The following is an 18,659-nucleotide window of genomic DNA, read 5'->3' as shown; positions in this document are numbered from 1 at the left end:
CTTCCAGATGAGATAGTGATGTTTCCCCAAAGTCATTGCCACCGAGCTGCTAGAGCTTCGTGATGAACTATAACATATCAGGGATAAATAAGATGATCCTTGAGGTATTCACGATGTTTGACACCGCGAAAGTAGAAATCAAGAAGGAGCATCAATTGTTGATGGTTGGTGAAACCACTAGTTTCAAGAAGGGCAAGGGCAAGAAGGGATACTTCATGAAACGGCAAATCAGCTGCTGCACTAGTGAAGAAACCCAAGGTTGAACCCAAACCCGAGACTAAGTGCTTCTGTAATAAGGGGAACAGCTACTGGAGCAGCATTACCCTAGATACTTGGTAGATGAGAAGGCTGGCAAGGTCGATAGAAGTATATTGGATATACATTATGTTAATGTGTACTTTACTAGTACTCCTAGTAGCACCAGGGTATTAGATACCGGTTCGGTTGCTAAGTGTTAGTAACTCGAAATAAAAGCTACAGAATAAAACGGTGACTAGCTAAAGGTGAGCTGACGATATGTGTTGGAAGTATTTCCAATGTTGATATGATCAAGCATCGCACGCTCCCTCTACCATCAAGATCAGTATTAAACCTGAATGGTTTATTGAATCTCGATCGTAGTGATACACATTCTCATGCCAAAAGATATAAGATAGTAATGATAGTACCACTTACTTGTGGCACTGCCATGTAAGTCATAATGGTATAAAACGCATGAAGAAGCTCCATGTTGATGGATCTTTGGACTCACTCGTTTTGAAAAGTTTGAGACATGCGAACCATGTCTATTGGTGTATATGCATGAAGAAACTCCATGCAAATGGATCGTTTGGACTCACTTGATTTTGAATCACTTGAGATATGCAAATCATACCACATGGGCAAGATGACTGAAAAGCCTCGTTTTCAGTAAAATGGAACAAGATAGCAACTTGTTGGAAGCAACACATTTTGATGTGTGCAGTCCAATGAGTGCTGAGGCATGCAGTGAATATCGTTATGTTCTTACTTCACAGATGATTCGAGTAAATGTTGAGTATATTTACTTGATGAAACACAAGTTTGAATTATTCAAGTAATTTCAGAGTGAAGTTGAAGATCATTGTGACAAGAGGATAAAATGTCTATGATATGATCATAGAGATGAATATCTGAATTACGAGTTTTGGCACACAATTAAGACATTGTAGAAATTGTTTCGCAATTAATACCGCCTGGAACACCATAATGTGATGGTGTGTCCGAACATCATAGTTGCACCCTATTGGATATGGTGCGTACCATGATGTCTCTTATCGAATTACCACTATCGTTCATGGGTTAGGCATTAGAGACAACCACATTCACTTTAAATAGGGCACCACGTAATTCCGTTGAGATGACACCGTATGAATTATGGTTTAGAGAAACCTAAGTTGTCGTTTCTTAAAGGTTTAGGGCTGCGACGCTTATGTGAAAAAGTTTCAGGATTAAGCTCGAACCCAAAGCGGATAAAATGCATCTTCATAGGACACCCAAAACAGTTGGGTATACCTCCTAATTCAGATCCGAAAGCAATGTGGATTGTTTCTTGAATCGGGTCCTTTCTCGAGGAAAGGTTTCTCTCGAAAGAGTTGAGTGGGAGGATGGTGGAGACTTGATGAGGTTATTGAACCGTCTCTTCAACTAGTGTGTGGCAGGGCACAGGAAGTTGTTCCTGTGGCACCTACACCAATTGAAGTGGAAGCTTATGATATTGATCATGAAACTTCGGATCAAGTCACTACCAAACCTCGTGGGGTGACAAGGATACATACTACTTAAGAGTGGTACGTAATCCTGTCTTGGAAGTCATGTTGCTGGACAACAATGAACCTACGAGCTATGGAGAAGCAATGGTGGGCCCGAATTCCGACAAATGGTTAGAAGCCATGAAATCCGAGATAGTATCCATATATCAGAACAAAGCATGAACTTTGATGGACTTGCCCGATGATCGGAAATCCATTGAGATAAATGGATCTTTTAAGAAGAAGACGGACGTGGATGGTAATGTCACCATCTATGAAGCTCGACTTGTGGCGAAGTGTTTTCCGACAAGTTCAAGGAGTTGACTACGATGAGATTTTCTCACTCGTAGCGATGCTTAAAGTCCGTCGGAATCATGTTAGCATTAGCTGCATTTATGAAATCTGGCAGATGGATGTCAAGACAAGTTTCCTTACCAGTTTTCGTAAGGAAAGGTTGTATGCAATACAATCAGAAAAGTTTTGTCGATCCTAAGGATGCTAAAAGGTATGCTAGCTCCAGCGATCCTTTTAAGGACTGGAGTAAGCATCTCGGAGTTGGAATGTACGCTTTGATGAGATGATCAAAGATTTTGGATTTATACAAAGTTTATAAGAAACTTGTATTTCCAAAGAAGTGAGTGGGAGCACTATAGAATTTCTGATGAGTATATGTTGTTGACATATTGATGATCAGAAATGATGTAGAATTTCTAGAAAGCATATAGGGTTATTTGAAAGGTGTTTTTCAATGGAAAGCCTGGATTAAGCTACTTGAACATTGAGCATCAAGATCTATAAGGATAGATCAAAATGCTTAATAATACTTTCAAATGAGCACATACCTTGACATGATCTTGAAGGTGTTCAAGATGGGCCAGTCAAAGAAGAAGTTCTTGCCTGAGTTGTAAGGTACGAAGTTAAGACTTAAAGCTCGACCTCGGCAGAATAGAGAGGACGAAGATCGTCCCCTATGCTTAAGACATAGGCTCTACAGTATGCCATGCTGAGTACCGCACCTGAAGTGTGCCTTGCCATGAGTCAGTCAAGGGGTACAAGAGTGATCCATGAATGGATCACAGACAGCGGTCAAAGTTATCCTTGGTAACTAGTGGACTAAGGAATTTTCTCGATTATGGAGGTGGTAAAAGAGTTCGTCGTAAAGGTTACGTCGATGCAAGCTTAACACCTATCCGGATAGCTCTGAGTAGAGAGACCGGATACATATAATGGAGCAATAATTTAAGAATAGCTCAAAGTAGAACAGTTATTTGGAATAGCTCCAAATAGAGCGTGGTAGCTGCATCTAGGAGATGACATAGAGATTTGTAAAGCACACACGGATCTGAAAGGTTCAGACCCGTTGACTAAAACCTCTCTCACAAACAACATGATCAAACATAAAACTCATTGAGTGTTAATCACATAGTGATGTGACTACTGACTCTAGTAAACTCTTGGGTATTAGTCACATGGCGATGTGACCTGTGAGTGTTAATCACATGGCGATGTGAACTAGATTATTGACTCTAGTGCAAGTGGGAGACTGTTGGAAATATGCCCTAGAGGCAATAATAAATAAGTTATTATTATATTTCCTTGTTCATGATAATTGTCTTTTATTCATGCTATAACTGTATTATCCGGAAATCGTAATACACGTGTGAATACATAGACCACAATATGTCCCTAGTGAGCCTCTAGTTGACTAGCTCGTTGTGATCAACAGATAGTCATGGTTTCCTGGCTATGGACATTGGATGTCGTTGATAACGGGATCACATCATTAGGAGAATGATGTGATGGACAAGACCCAATCCTAAGACTAGCACAAAGATCGTGTAGTTCGTTTGCTAGAGCTTTGCCAATGTCAAGTATCTCTTCCTTTGACCATGAGATCGTGTAACTCCTGGATACCGTAGGAGTGCTTTGAGTGTATCAAACGTCACAACGTAACTGGGTGACTATAAAGGTGCACTACAGGTATCTCCGAAAGTATCTATTGTTTTATGCGGATCGAGACTGGGATTTGTCACTCCGTGTAAACGGAGAGGTATCTCTGGGCCCACTCGGTAGGACATCATCATATGCGCAATGTGACCAAGGAGTTGATCACGGGATGATGTGTTACGGAACGAGTAAAGTGACTTGCCGGTAACGAGATTGAACAAGGTATCGGTATACCGACGATCGAATCTCGGGCAAGTAACATACCGATAGACAAAGGGAATTGTATACGGGATTGATTGAGTCCTTGACATCGTGGTTCATCCGATGAGATCATCGTGGAACATGTGGGAGCCAACATGGGTATCCAGATCCCGCTGTTGGTTATTGACTGGAGAACGTCTCGGTCATGTCTACATGTCTCCCGAACCCGTAGGGTCTACACACTTAAGGTTCGATGACGCTAGGGTTATAAAGGAAGCTTGTATGTGGTTACCGAATGTTGTTCGGAGTCCCGGATGAGATCCCGGACGTCACGAGGAGTTCCGGAATGGTCCGGAGGTAAAGATTTATATATGGGAAGTCCTGTTTTGGTCACCGGAAAAGTTTCGGGCGATATCGGTATTGTACCGGGACCACCGGGAGGGTCCCGGGGGTCCACCAAGTGGGGCCACCTGCCCCAGAAGGTTGCGTGGGCCAAGTGTGGGAGGGGACCAGCCCCTAGGAGGGCTGGTGCGCCCCCCACAAGGGGCCAAGGCGCAAGGGAGAGTGGGAGGGGGCAAACCCTAGTCCAGATGGGCCTTAAGGCCCATATTGGTGCGCCTCCCTCTCCTCTCCCCTCTTGGCCGCCTCCCCTTTGCCATCTAGGGCTGGCCGCACCCCTTGGGGGTGGGAAACCCTAAAGGGGGCGCAGCCCCCCCTTCCCCCTATATATAGTTGAGATTTGGGGCTGCCATACACATGAGTTCTCTCCCTCTTGGTGCAGCCCTACCTCTCTCCCTACTCCTCCTCTCCCATGGTGCTTGGCGAAGCCCTGCGGGATTGCCACGCTCCTCCACCACCACCATGCCGTTATGCTGCTGTTGGATGGAGTCTTCCTCAACCTCTCCCTCTCTCCTTGCTGGATCAAGGCGTGGGAGACGTCACCGGGCTGTACGTGTGTTGAACGCGGAGGTGCCGTCCGTTCGGCACTTGATCATCGGTGATCTGAATCACGACGAGTACGACTCCATCAACCCCGTTCACTTGAACGCTTCCGCTTAGCGATCTACAAGGGTATGTAGATGCACTCTCTTTCTACTCGTTGCTGGTCTCTCCATAGATAGATCTTGGTGACGCGTAGGAAAATTTTGAATTTCTGCTACGTTCCCCAACAACGTGCATGCTACGGGACTTGCTAACTTCAACACAAGCATTCTTTAAATTCATAATCACCCAACTAGCATGACTTTAATATCACTACCTCCATATCTCAAAACAATTATCAAGTATCAAATTGATCATAGCATCCAATTCACTTCCTATGATAGTTTTTTATTATACCCAACTTGGATGCTCATCATTCTAGGACCGAATTTATAACCATAGCAAATACTATACTGTTCTAAAAGACTCTCAAAATAATATAAGTGAAGCATGAGAGACTAGTAATTTCTATAAAATCAAGCCACCGCCGTGCTCTAAAAGATATAAGTGAAGCACTAGAGCAAAAACTATCAAGCTCAAAAGATATAAGTGAAGCACATAGCAAATTCTAATAAATTCTAATCAAATAGACTTCTCCCAAAAGGTGTGTACAGCAAGGATGATTGTGGTAAACTAAAAAGCAAAGACTAATATAGTACACGACGCTCCAAGCAAAACACATATCATGTGGCAAATAAAAATATAGCTCCAAGTAAAGTTACCAATGAACGAAGACGAAAGAGGGGATGCCTTCCCGGGGCATCCCCAAGCTTAGGCTTTTGGATATTCTTGAATATCTTGGGGTGCCAAGGGTATCCCCAAGCTTAGGCTCTTTCCACTCTTTATTCCATAGTCCATCAAAGCTTTACCCAAAACTTGAAAACTTCACAACACAAAACTCAGCAGAAAATCTTATAAGCTCCGTTAGTGAAAGAAAACAAAACCACCACATAAGGTACTGTAATGAACTCATTCTTTATTTGTTTTGGTGTTAAACCTACTGTATTCCAAGGTATCTATGGTTCATACCCTTACATACTAGCCATAGATGCATCAAAATAAGCAAACAACACACGAAAAACAGAATCGGTCAAAAACAGAATAGTCTGTAGCAATCTGTAACTAACGTAAACTTCTGGAACTCTAAAAATCCTACCAAAATAGTACGTACTGGAAAATTTGTTTATTGATCAGCATAAAAAAGAATCAATGCAAAAGCACGTTTCTGTGATTGATTGAATTTTTTATCGTGAGTGCAAAGTTTCTGTTTTTCAGCAGAATCAAATCAACTATCATCATAGGTTATCCTATAGGTTCTACTTGGCACACACACTAATTAAATCATAAAAAGTTAAAAACACATCTAAACAGAAGTTAGATGCAAAATTTATTACTAAACAGGAACAAAAACAGAAAACATAAAGAAAATTGGGTTGCCTCCCAATTAGCGCTATCGTTTAACGCCCCTAGCTAGGCATAAAAGCGAAGATAGATCTAAGTAGTGCCATCTTTGGCACTCGATTCATATGTAGCTCGCATGATAGATTAAGGTAATTTTACTTTCTTTCTTGTAAAGAGCTCCATGCCTTTCTTTAATGGAAATTAGAATCTAATATTCCCTTCCTTCATATCAATAATCGCACCAATCGTTCTAAGGAAAGGTCTACCAAGAATAATAGGGCAATAAACATTGCAATCTATATCAAGAATGATAAAATAAACGGGCACCAAATTTCTATTTGCAATAATTAGAACATCATTGATCCTTCCCATTGGCTTTTTAATGGTGGAATCCGCAAGGTGCAAATTTAAAGAGCAATCATCAAGATCATGGAAACCTAAAATATCACATAAAGTTTTCGGAATCGTGGAAACACTAGCACCCAAATCACACAAAGCAAAACACTCATAATCTTTAATTCTAATGTTTATAGTAGGTTCCCACTCATCATTAAGCTTTCTAGGTATAGAAACTTCCAAATTAAGCTTTTCATCATAAGATTGCATTAAGGCATCAACGATATGTTTGGTAAAAGCTTTATTTTGACTATAAGCATGAGGAGAATTAACAACGGATTGCAACAAGGAAATACAACCTTCTAAAGAACAATTATCATAATCAAATTCCTTGAAATCCGAGATAGTGGGTTCAATACTATTTAAAGTCATGACCTCTCCAATCCTACTTTTACCAAATTTAGCATCAAGATCTAAAATCTCTGAATTCTTGGGACGCCTTTTAATTAACTAAAGTTGACTCATCTCCAGTCCCATTATTATCAAGATTCATATTGCAAAACAAAGATCTAATAGGAGACACATCAATAACTTTAAGATCCTCATCACTATTTTCATGGAAACTAGAAGAACACGCCTTTACAAAGCTATCTTTCTTAGCACGCAATCTAGCGGTTCTTTCCTTATACTCGTCAATGGAAATTCTCATTGCTTTGAGATACTCATTGATATCATGATTAAGGAGAATATCTAAGTTTAAGAGAATCAACATCAAGCGAAAGTCTATCAACGTTCCTAGCTAAATCATCAACTTTGAGCAATTTTTCTTCAAGCAAAGCATTAAAATTATTTTGAGAAATCATAAATTCTTTCACACTATTCTCAAAATTAGAGGGCATCTTATTAAAATTACCATAGGAATTGTTGTAGGAATTTCCATAATTATTAGAGGAATTACTAGGGAATGGTCTAGAATTAAAGTTTCCTCTATAAGCATTGTTACCGAAACTATTCCTACCAACAAAATTCACATCCATAAATTCATTGGGATCAAGAGGAGTATTTTTAGTAGCAAACAATTTTATAAGTTCATCCATCTTTCCACTCAAAACATTGATTTCTTCTATAGCATGCACTTTTTTACTAGAAGATATTTTGGTGTGCCATTGAGAATAATTAACCATAATATTATCAAGAAGTTTTGTAGCATCTCCTAACGTGATTTCCATAAACGTGCCTCCCGCGGCCGAATCTAAAAGATTTCTAGAAGCAAATTTCAAACCAGCATAAATTTTTTGTATGATCATTCATAAATTCAAACCATGAGTAGGGCAATTGCGAATCATCAATTTCATTCTTTCGCAAGATTGGGCAAGATGCTCATGATCAAGTTGTTTAAAATTCATAATATCGTTCCTAAGAGTGATGATCTTAGCTGGAGGAAAATACTTAGAAATAAAAACATCTTTGCATTTGTTCCAAGAATCAATACTATTTTTAGGCAAAGACGAAAACCAAACTTTAGCACGATCTCTAAGTGAAAACGGAAATAACTTCAATTTAACAATATCATTATCCGTATCTTTCTTCTTTTGCATATCACACAAATCAACAAAGTTGTTTAGATGAGTAGCGGCATCTTCACTAGGAAGGACGGCGAATTGATCCTTCATAACAAGATTTAGCAAAGCAGTATTGATTTCACAAGTCTCAACATCATTAAGAGGAGCAATCAGAGTACTAAGGAAATCATTATTATTGGTATTGGAGAAATCACACAATGTGGTATTATCTTGCGCCATGGCAACAAGTAATCCAACACACAAGCAAACAGAAAAAGGCAAGCGAAGAGAGAGAGAGATTGGGAAAGAGAGGGCAAATAAAATGGCAAAGGTGAAGTGGGGGAGAGGAAAACGAGAGGCAAATGGCAAATAATGTAAATGCGAGGGAGATGAGTTTGTGATGGGTACTTGGTATGTCTTGACTTGAGCGAAGACCTCCCCGGTAACGGTGCCAGAAATCCTTCTTGATATGTCTTGAGCTTGCGTTGGTTTTCCTTGAAGAGCAAAGTGTGATGCAGCAATAGTAGTGTAAGTATTTCCCTCAGTGTTTGAGAACCAAGGTATCAATCCAGTAGGAGGCTCCTCAAAAGTCCCACACACCTACACAAACAAACAAAGAATTCGCAACCAACGCAATAAAGGGGTTGTCAATCCCTTCACGTCCACTTGAGAAAGTGAGATCTGATAGAGATAGTATGATAAGATAAATATATTTTTGGTATTTTATAATATAGATGCAAAAAGTAAAGATGCAAATAAAAGTAGATTGAAAGCAAATAAGATAAAAGATAGACCCGGAGGCCATAGATTTCACTAGAGGCTTCTCTCAAGATAGCATAAGTATTACGGTGGGTGAACAAATTACTGTCGAGCAATTGATAGAAAAGCGAATAATTATGAGATTATCTAGGCATGATCATGTATATAGGCATCACGTCCGCAACAAGTAGACCGACTCCTGCCTACATCTACTACTATTACTCCACACATCGACCGACTCGTGCCTGCATCTAGAGTATTAAGTTATTAAAGAATAGAGTAACACATTAAGAAAGATGACATAACGTAGAGGGATAAACTCATGCAATATGATATAAACCCCATCTTTTTATCCTCGATGGCAACAATACAATACGTGCCTTGCAACCCTTTCTGTCACTGGGCAAGGACACCATAAGATTGAACCCAAAGCTAAGCACTCCTCCCATGGCAAGAAAGATCAATCTAGTAGGCCAAACCAAACTGATAATTCGAAGAGACTTGCAAAGATAACTCAATCATACATAAAAGAATTCAGAGGAGATTCAAATATTTCTCATAGATAAACTTGATCATAAACCCACAATTCATCGAATCTCGACAAACACACCGCAAAAAGATTTTACATCGAATAGATCTCCACAAGATAGGGGGAGAACATTGTATTGAGATCCAAAAAGAGAGAAGAAGCCATCTAGCTAATAACTATGGACCCGAAGGTCTGTGGTAAACTACTCACAACTCATCGGAGGGGCTATGGTGTTGATGTAGAAGCCCTCCGTGGTCGATTCCCCCTCCGGCGGAGTGCCGGCGAAGGCTCCAAGATGGGATCTCGCGGATACAGAAGGTTACAGTGGTGGAAATTGTGTTTCGGTTGCTCCCTGGATGTTTTCGGGGTATGTAGGCTTATATAGGAGGAAGAAGTACGTCGGTGGCCGCCCGAGGGGCCCACGAGACAGGGGGGCGCGCCCTGTAGGGGTGGGCGCGCCCTCCCCTCTCGTGGTCGCCTGGGCTGCTTCTTGACTTGCACTCCAAGTCCTCTGGACCACGTTGATTCCAAAAATCACGCTCCCGAAGGTTTCATTCCGTTTGGACTCCGTTTGATATTTCTTTTCTTCGAAATACTGAAATAGGCAAAAAAACAGCAATACGGGCTGGGCCTCCGGTTAGTAGGTTAGTCCCAAAAATGATATAAATGTGTAAAATAAAGCCCATAAACATCCAAAAGGGGTAATATAATAGCATGGAACAATAAAAAATTATAGATGCGTTGGAGACGTATCAGTTATACATACATAGAGTCACGGGCCATGTGATGTGATTGCTGCTCTGTTCCCCGAAAGGATTAATGCCATCCGCGCTTAAACCAAACTATACGTTCCTTGGGTCACGTGCAAACTCAGCCCAGTAATCTCTCTCGATTTTTCTTCACTGTGACCCGTCAGCGGGTGCTCTCAACTTCTCATCTTTCTTAGGGTCCTCACTGTGCCATCGCATCAACTTGGCATGCTCTTTGTTTCCGAACAGTCGTTTCAACTGTGGTACTATATGAGCATACCACATCACCTTCGCAGGAACTCTCTTCCTGCGGGGCTCGCCGTCAACATCACCAGGGTCATCTCGTCTGATCTTATACCGCAATGCACCGCATACCGGGCATGCGTTCAAATCCTCGTACGCACCGCACTAGAGGATGCAGTCATTAGGGCATGCATGTATCTTCTGCACCTCCAATCCTAGAGGGCATACGACCTTCTTTGCTACGTACGTATTGTCGGGCAATTCGTTATCCTTTGGAAGCTTATTCTTCAATATTTTCAGTAGCTTCTCAAATCCTTTGTCAGGCACAATATTCTCTGCCTTCCACTGCAGTAATTCCAGTACGGTACCCAGCTTTGTGTTGCCATCTTCGCAATTGGGGTACAACCCTTTTTTGTGATCCTCTAACATGTGATCGAACTTCAGCTTCTCCTTTTGACTTTCTCATTGCGTCCTTGCATCGACAATGACCCGACGGAGATCATCATCATCGGGCACATCGTCTGGTTCCTCTTGATCTTTAGCAGCTTCCCCCATTGCAGCATCATCTGGCACATCATCTGGTTCCTTTTGATTTTCAGCAGCTTCCCCCGTTATAGCATCACCGTATTCAGGGGGCACATAGTTGTCATCGTCCTCTTCTTTTTCGCGTCTTCCATCATAACCCCTATTTCTCTATGCCTCGTCCAAACATTATAGTGTGGCATGAAACCCTTGTAAAGCAGGTGGGTGTGAAGGATTTTCCGGTCAGAGTAAGACTTCGTATTCCCACATTTAGGGCATGGACAACACATAAAACCATTCTGCTTGTTTGCCTCAGCCACTTCGAGAAAATTATGCACGCCCTTAATGTACTCGGAGGTGTGTCTGTCACCATACATCCATTGTCGGTTCATCTGTGTGCATTATATATAATTATGTGTGTCAAAAGTAAGAAAATCAGACAAGTATCTATCTAAAGTAAGAAAATCAGAAAGAAGATAAGAACAAGAGGCTCACCACGGTGGTGCCGGCGACGAGATCGGCGCGGGCGATCAACGGCGGTGAAAATGGGGACGGGGTGTGACGGACCGCTAAATCTAGACAAATCTCGGGAAAAATGGAGCTTCGAGGTCGAGCTTCGAGAGGAGAAAGCTTAACTAGTGTGGCTCGGACATTTCATCGACCACCTCATGTGCATAGGAGGTGCGCTAGAGCACCCAAATGCCCTCCCCTCGCCGGCCAGAAAAAACAGAGCATTGTGGAGTGCTCTGCCGCGGCGATGGGTATATATAGGCAAATTATTTGTCCCGGTTCGTAACATGAACCGAGACTAAATTAACCCTTCTACACCGGTTCAAGACACGAACTGGTACCAATGACTGTGGTCCAGGAGCGCGGCCTATTGGTCCCGGTTCGTGCCTAGAACCGGGACAAATGGATCCAAACGAACCGGAACCAGTGCCCACGAGGCCCCGGCCGGCCCCTGGGCTCATGAACCGGGTCTAATGTCCCCCATGGGTCCCGGTTCGTGAAGAACCGGAACTAATGGGCTGGCCAGGCCCGAACCAAAGTCCTGTTTCTACTAGTGTCCGTTGCATCATCATCCTAGTAGCCTTTTCTTCATTTGCGTGAAAGTAAACAACTCAAATATTGACGCCACATATAAAAGTTAACACGACCCCATGCCTGAAATATTATTACTCTATAGTCATCTCGAGTCAAATCCTGTTGGTGTCTCATCATTTTCTTCTTCTTCGGGAATCATTTTTGTATGCCCCCACATGCATCTCAATCTGCGTCGTTTTACATCTATAATCCACATTTTTTTCTTATGCACTAAATACTACCGAATATATACATGTACTCTCGAAGCTTTTTGACGTTCACACTTTCCATTAATTTCCCAAAGTCTCCATGGCCAACTCTCATCTATCTCTCGGTATCGATCGACCCATTTATCAACTTGAACCCACTACTCGCTAACACCAATTTCAGAACCCCCCTGCACACTTGCTTGACCACATCCCTGACCATCTGCGTGTACTGGTATGCTGACGTGTTTCGTGTTTGCCACACACCTCACCGCTATTACCAGTTTCCTAGAATCGCCCGCTAGGCCATAAGAGCACAAGAGTCGACATCACTATGTAGTACAACATGGTGCCGTAGTTGCGTGTGTCATTTCTGTTGGGGCTGTCCGATGGGCTCGTGCTGCTGTGTAGTAGCCGAGATAGTGAGAGGACAACGAGTACAGAATGATACGTGTGACTGGTCATTGTTCTTTATTAATTAATGATGACTAAAATATGTCACTCCAATGTTGACTAGTCAATTAGATGCCACATCATTCAAAACTACCTTCCAATCGTCCGAGGGTGATAGTCTAGCAGGTACCGATAGTTTGAGGTTGTGCTCTAACCGATTTAGAGTTGAGGGGTTGTAAATTAAATTAAGACATAAGAGAGAGAGAGGGGCGTTTGGCACCGGAGCTTATGCTCCTGGTTTAAAATTGTGTTTTAAACATATTTTGAAATGTTATAAAATTCTGAAAAAAAAGTTTCATGCGTACATCTCAATATTTTACGTGCTCACAAAGTCGTTTTGCGAAAAGCTAACAATTTTTGTTTCATGTGTGGAAAAGGAAAAAATCAGTGTTAAAAAATGCTTTTCACAAGATTTTTTTTGTCTTTTTTACACAGACCACAAAAAATCGGTTTGGTGAAACCTGGTGCGCACACATAAAATGTCAAGATGTACGCGCCAAATTTTTGTCCCCTTTTTTGGCCATTTTAAAATGTCTTTTGCCGGTGGCAGGAGCGTATGCTCCCTTTTCTTTACTAGTAACAACCTCACGACCACCTCGAAAGTGCTATTCTGAGCTCGGGCTCATATGTGCCCTTTATCTCAGCCGTTGTGTAGCACTAAGATTCGGGCCACTGCTGGTATTTTAGTCTGTATTCGGAGCAGTACACGCAGCTTTTTCACAGCATGTGGCCCACCCAACCACCGCATTCAATGTAACAGCCGTCATACTCGCAGCTACGGCTCAGATGAGAGCTTTGTGTTGTGGGCCACGGCTCAGCCGTTGTGGGCTACGCGCTCCATCGATGCCAGTGCCATCCATTCTTGTGTCCCCTTCAAGGGCACATTACACAAAATGTTGGGCAATTTGTACCCTGGTATCTTTTCTTTTAATATTGTTTTCCTCTCACTCACCTCCAGAGGTTGATACTCTGATCATACCACTCGGACTAACATCCAAAGTTTTATTTATTTATTTATTTGTCTGAACATGTCTATCCCCACGCCTGAAAATAGCACAAATGAGTTAATACAGCTGATATTTTTTCTTAATCATTTTATTAATCAGGTTTCTTCAAACATCTGCAAAACGTGCACCCGGTGTTCCAGATCCTTGGCTCGCCTTATGAGCAACATTATGTACTGCATCACCAACGGCAGCATGTGCACAGGCCTTCTCGATCTGCTCATCAGTGGCTGCACAAACACACAACTATCAGATCCATGGATGAATGTAAAAAATGTCTCTTTTCTTTAAAACACCATATCCTTGTGTTGGTATTGCTTACCATTTTGTTCATACAGGGCTTGGCACATACGAGCAACCTGATTATCTTTATCCACTTGCTCCAAAGCCTTGCGTTGCGCCTCTTTCGCACACCTCCTCGCAAGCTCTGCATCCTTCTCTTCCTGCTCGTTCGCCTTCTTTTCTTCATCTTCTTGGTACTTTTTTGCAACACCCTCATCCCTCACCTCTTGCTCCCTGAGCCTCCTGTCAATCTCTACTAACAGATCATGGTCAGGGTCCGACCATTCTTCAAACGCACCATCATTATTGCTATCACTGTCGATGACATACACAACTGTTGACAGCCGGGATGCTTCCTCAATCACATCTAGAACATAAATGTCACGTTAGGCAATGAACTTTTCATTTAGTTTCCCTTACTATATGGAGAAAATGACAAATCAAATGTCAATTTGAAACAATATAGTTACTGACATTCTTCATAAAGCTCATTCTGAAGCTGCCTCGTGCAATCTATGTCAATGTCGACCGCATTCAAAACTTCTGTGTCAACCACAGCTCTCAGTGCGCCATCATCCTCCTGTTTCACAGCTATAGGCGGATACTGAGTTCCAGTTATCCCTTTGTGCCCTAATTTTTCAGTAGTTACCCCCGCCACCTGACAAGCGCCTTGCATCGCTGTAACCTCTTGTAGAATATTGTCAATTTCAGCCGTGCCACCTGACAGTGCAGACAATTTCAATTTTCTGTAATCAGATCCAAAAACGCAAACTTTCTGTTAGTATCATAATTGTTACTACTTTCACATCATCTTACCTGTCGTACTGTTGACAACAGCAGCCCTTGCCCCCGTATGTTCAGCCCTTCCATTAGCAGTATTTGCTGCGTCCTCGAATCAAACATAAGTACTTCAGCTATCTTTATGGCATTCATTTTTAAACTGGTTATGCTTCATACTCATGATAAGCATATAATTAAGTTACAGATTCTTTGAGCACAAAAACAGGGGAAGGGGTGTTCATGCGTCATCACCTTGTCCTCTTAGGCGACGTATAGCATTCCTAGAGCGTCGATCACCTCGTTCCTGCTCATTTTCATCACTGTCGGATGACTCCGTTTCAGATTCCTCAACCACTGGCTTCTTCCCTTTTTCTGCAGTGCTCAGCCGGCGAGACGCTACCACCGGAGTCACTTCAGTAGTTTGGTTCAGCTACATTTGCCAATGTCACATAAAGAAGGTCCAACAACAACTTCCACATCTGGAAGTTCGGAACAACACAGCAGAAATGCACATTACAATTTGGCCACAACACAAAAAACTAGTCATTGGTCGTCCACGTCGACAAGGTGTTCTCCTAGGTGCTGCATCTCCAATCCTTAGCCTAGCAAAAAACAGGCAACTATGATATTAGTTTACAAGGATTCAGCAAGTATCATTCCTAGTAACTAGACGCATGTAATCCTTGGTTTGCAAGCATCATTTTACTTGGACCAAGTCCATATAATTCTGTAGTTGCTCTAATCCAGGGAATCAATTTTTAAAAAGTCCCAGCAGATTATTGATGGTAACAAGCATAGAAGTATCGTCATGGCACAATGCACACACTAATTCAGCACATCTATGCCAGATTTGTACTGCCTCAAATTTTTCTGCATGATCAAGTCAACCACTAACCTTTTGTTCCATCCAGGAGCCCGGGGGTTCATCTTTCCAGTTAATAGCCGGAGGCCGCAGGAGATATCTCACTCCTTTCTGCCGCTGCTCCGCGGACATCCCAGATTTGAGCGTCCGCGCTACCAACCGCCGGCGCCAGCTCCCCCACACCCTGCTTGCCGCCATGAATCCCACCACCATAGCCGGTGCTTCCTCCGCCGCCATGAAATTCCCAATCACCGGTGTCTGCTCCAGCACACCCGTTCCTAGGCCTGGCTGCTCCCGCGCCTCCCCATCCCACATCGCCCGCCCGCTCCACCGCACCCTGATCTGCCACACGGGGCGGCACTGTACTTTCGCCTACCTCCTCCAGAAAAGTAGATCTGATCGATGACAAATCAAATCCGTTTCGATCAACCAATCCAGGTAGCTAATTCAGGAGGTCGGCCACAAGAAAAGGGAAGATTTACGAACCCACATATCGGCTGCATCAGGAACTCCATGGCTTGTCGCCGCCGCTGCGCCTTCTCTCGACGATTCAGTCTCCAACACCCAGATTGGAGAAGACACCAGAACGGTGCATTCATTTGGCCCGTTTTGTTTTACAGAAACAATTCATTTGACCCATGACCCCACCGACGGGGGAAAAGGCAACATCCTGGTCCACGGATCGATCAGACGGGGACGCATATTCTGGGCCACAGCTCGCCTCTTCTCGAACGGCCGTCCGCAAGCCGTTAAATTATGGCCCACTACTCATCTGTCGCGCATACGTATGGCTCAACAGTACCTATTTTCTAGCAGCCCACCACCTCCTGTATAAAGAAATGGCACAGATCCTTAGGCTCATATCAACGCCCACGATTAAGAGCTCATATGAGCTCGAGCTCAATAACTCCATGTCCCGACCACCTCAGCTTCTCAGCTTCTGTACTGATCAAGCTGTTCCTGGGAACCGGCCTTGCGGCGCCCTTATATCTCGCTTCAGCAAGTCTGGCTTCTGACTCGCTGAAGGGGCGAACGTGATGGGCCGGTCCACTTGCGCGGGAGTCCACAGTCTTTTATCTGTTTTTTTACGTTTTCTATTTTCGTTTTTTGCTTTATTTTTGTAGTTTTGTCTATACTTTAAAAAAATTATATATATATATATATATATATATCCAAAAAAGTTTATGAAAAGGATTTTATAAAAAGATTTTGAAAAATGTTGAACAATTATTTGAAAAATATTGAACAAGCATTCAAAGAATGTTAAACATGTATAGAAAAATTGTTGATTAAGTATTTAAAAATGATGAATTTTTTTGATCATTTATATAAAATCTTAATCAATAATTTTAAAAAATATGGAACAAGTATTTGAAAATTTTAATCAAGCATTTTGAAAATGTTAAATGTGTACTGAAAAAATGTTGACCATGTAATATAAAAATGATGAAATTTTTGGGTCATGTATATAAAAATGTTAATCAAGAATTTGAAAAAAGAGTTAATTACACAAAACCACAACTTCAGGATAACTTACAACACTTTACCACAATTTTTGAGTTTTTTAACAAAAAACCACAACTTCAGCTCAACTTATAACACTTTACCACAACTTTTGAGTTTTTTAACACAAAACCACAACTTATGAACTAATTCTCAACATTGTGCCCAAATCTATCAGTCAACTTATTTTAATAGACAATTTGATTGATTGGGCCCACATCTTACGACCTAAGCAAGAAAAAGGTGGCATGTGCGCATCTCCTATGTGGCCTACCTTTTCCTCCTCTTGCCATCCCGTACCGGCGCTATGAACTCCACCGACGCATTGAGCAGGGAGCTGGGTGTTGTTGGGGTGGTCAAAATTCTGCCACGGGACGATCACTCCAAGCGTCCTCGATGGCGAGGTTCCTAATGTCGCAAAGCCGCGCCCGCATGTCACTCTCATTGGTGATGGAGTTACAAATGATCAGAAGATCATAATCATTGAGGACGAGCATGTTGCAGTGGTTGTGACGCACGAGGTGGCAATCCTGATTGTGCACAATGTGGCGGCACAGATGTGCTGGTAGCGCCCGTACGGACTATGGCATGGTCGGTCGAGGCGTGCGAACTAGACAATGGGGAGGTCGAGCGCGTCTCTACGACCGTGGAGCATAAGGCAGGAGCCTTGTCTATGCACAATGCGGTATAGTGCATGTGCTAGTTGCGGTTGTCCAGATGACAACATGGTTGGGCGGAGTGCGCCAGACGAAGAAGGTGAAGACAGTGGATTTTTTTCTTTTCCGGTGTAGATGGCGTAGAAGATGCAGATGAACGCATCTTCGAGGAGACGACGATGTTGTATGCACACTGCTATGTTACACATATTCAGTCAGCGCCACGTAGGAGGGAACTTGTCGCCTAGAGCCTGACATGTGGGCCCAATCATTTAGATTGGTTGTTAAAAAAAGTTGACCGATAGATTTGGCCTCAATGTTGAGAATTAGTCCAGCAGTTGTGGTTTTGTGTTAAAAAACTCAAAAATTGTGGCAAAGTGTTATAAGTTGTAGCGAAGTTGTGGTTTTGTGTTAAAAAACTCAAATGTTGTGGCAAAGTGTTATACGTTATCCTAGAGTTGTGGTTTTGTGTAATTAACTCTTGAAAAAAATGTTGAACAAGTGTTTGAAAAATGTTAATCAAGCATTTGAAAATTGTTAAATGTGTATAAAAAATATTGACCACGTGTAATAAAAAAATGTTAATCTTCTTATTTGAAAACTGTTAATCAAACATTTTTCTTTAAAATGTATAGAAAAAATGTTGATCATGTGTTCTAAAAATGTTAATCTTGTATTCGACAAATGTTTATTAAGTATTTGAAAATGTTTAAAATGTGCATAAAAAAATGTTGACCATACATTAAAAGAACTTAAATTTGTATTGGAAAAATGTAAACGTGTATTAGAAAAATATTGTGGACATATACAAAAAAAATATAGAGTGAAAAC

The 18,659-nt window shown here is 42.0% G+C and overlaps 1 protein-coding gene across 3 annotated transcripts; it reads right to left on the bottom strand.

Moving 5' to 3' along the window:
• Nucleotides 1–13,666: 13,666 nt before the first annotated feature.
• On the bottom strand, nt 13,667–16,327 carry LOC119310290. 3 transcript variants are annotated; one of them, XM_037586089.1, is made up of 8 exons: nt 16,156–16,327; nt 15,703–16,064; nt 15,060–15,409; nt 14,844–14,945; nt 14,502–14,747; nt 14,068–14,394; nt 13,877–13,975; nt 13,667–13,785 (listed from the first exon to the last, which is right to left on the bottom strand). In XM_037586089.1, the coding sequence occupies exons 5-8, from the start codon at nt 14,701–14,703 to the stop codon at nt 13,748–13,750; spliced, it is 666 nt and encodes a 221-aa protein (XP_037441986.1). In that variant the 5' UTR covers nt 14,704–14,747; nt 14,844–14,945; nt 15,060–15,409; nt 15,703–16,064; nt 16,156–16,327; the 3' UTR covers nt 13,667–13,747. The 3 variants fall into 3 exon arrangements, with proteins under 3 accessions (XP_037441986.1, XP_037441984.1, XP_037441985.1); XM_037586087.1 differs by having other exon boundaries at nt 14,844–14,909; nt 16,156–16,326; XM_037586088.1 differs by having other exon boundaries at nt 14,844–14,909; nt 16,160–16,326.
• Between the last annotated feature and the right edge of the window lie 2,332 nt (nt 16,328–18,659).

The sequence above is a fragment of the Triticum dicoccoides genome, chromosome 5B (genome assembly GCF_002162155.2).
Source record: "Triticum dicoccoides isolate Atlit2015 ecotype Zavitan chromosome 5B, WEW_v2.0, whole genome shotgun sequence".
Taxonomy (NCBI): domain Eukaryota; kingdom Viridiplantae; phylum Streptophyta; class Magnoliopsida; order Poales; family Poaceae; genus Triticum; species Triticum dicoccoides.
Note: the sequence above shows the minus strand (reverse complement) of the source record. Positions and strands in the feature narration are given on the sequence as shown.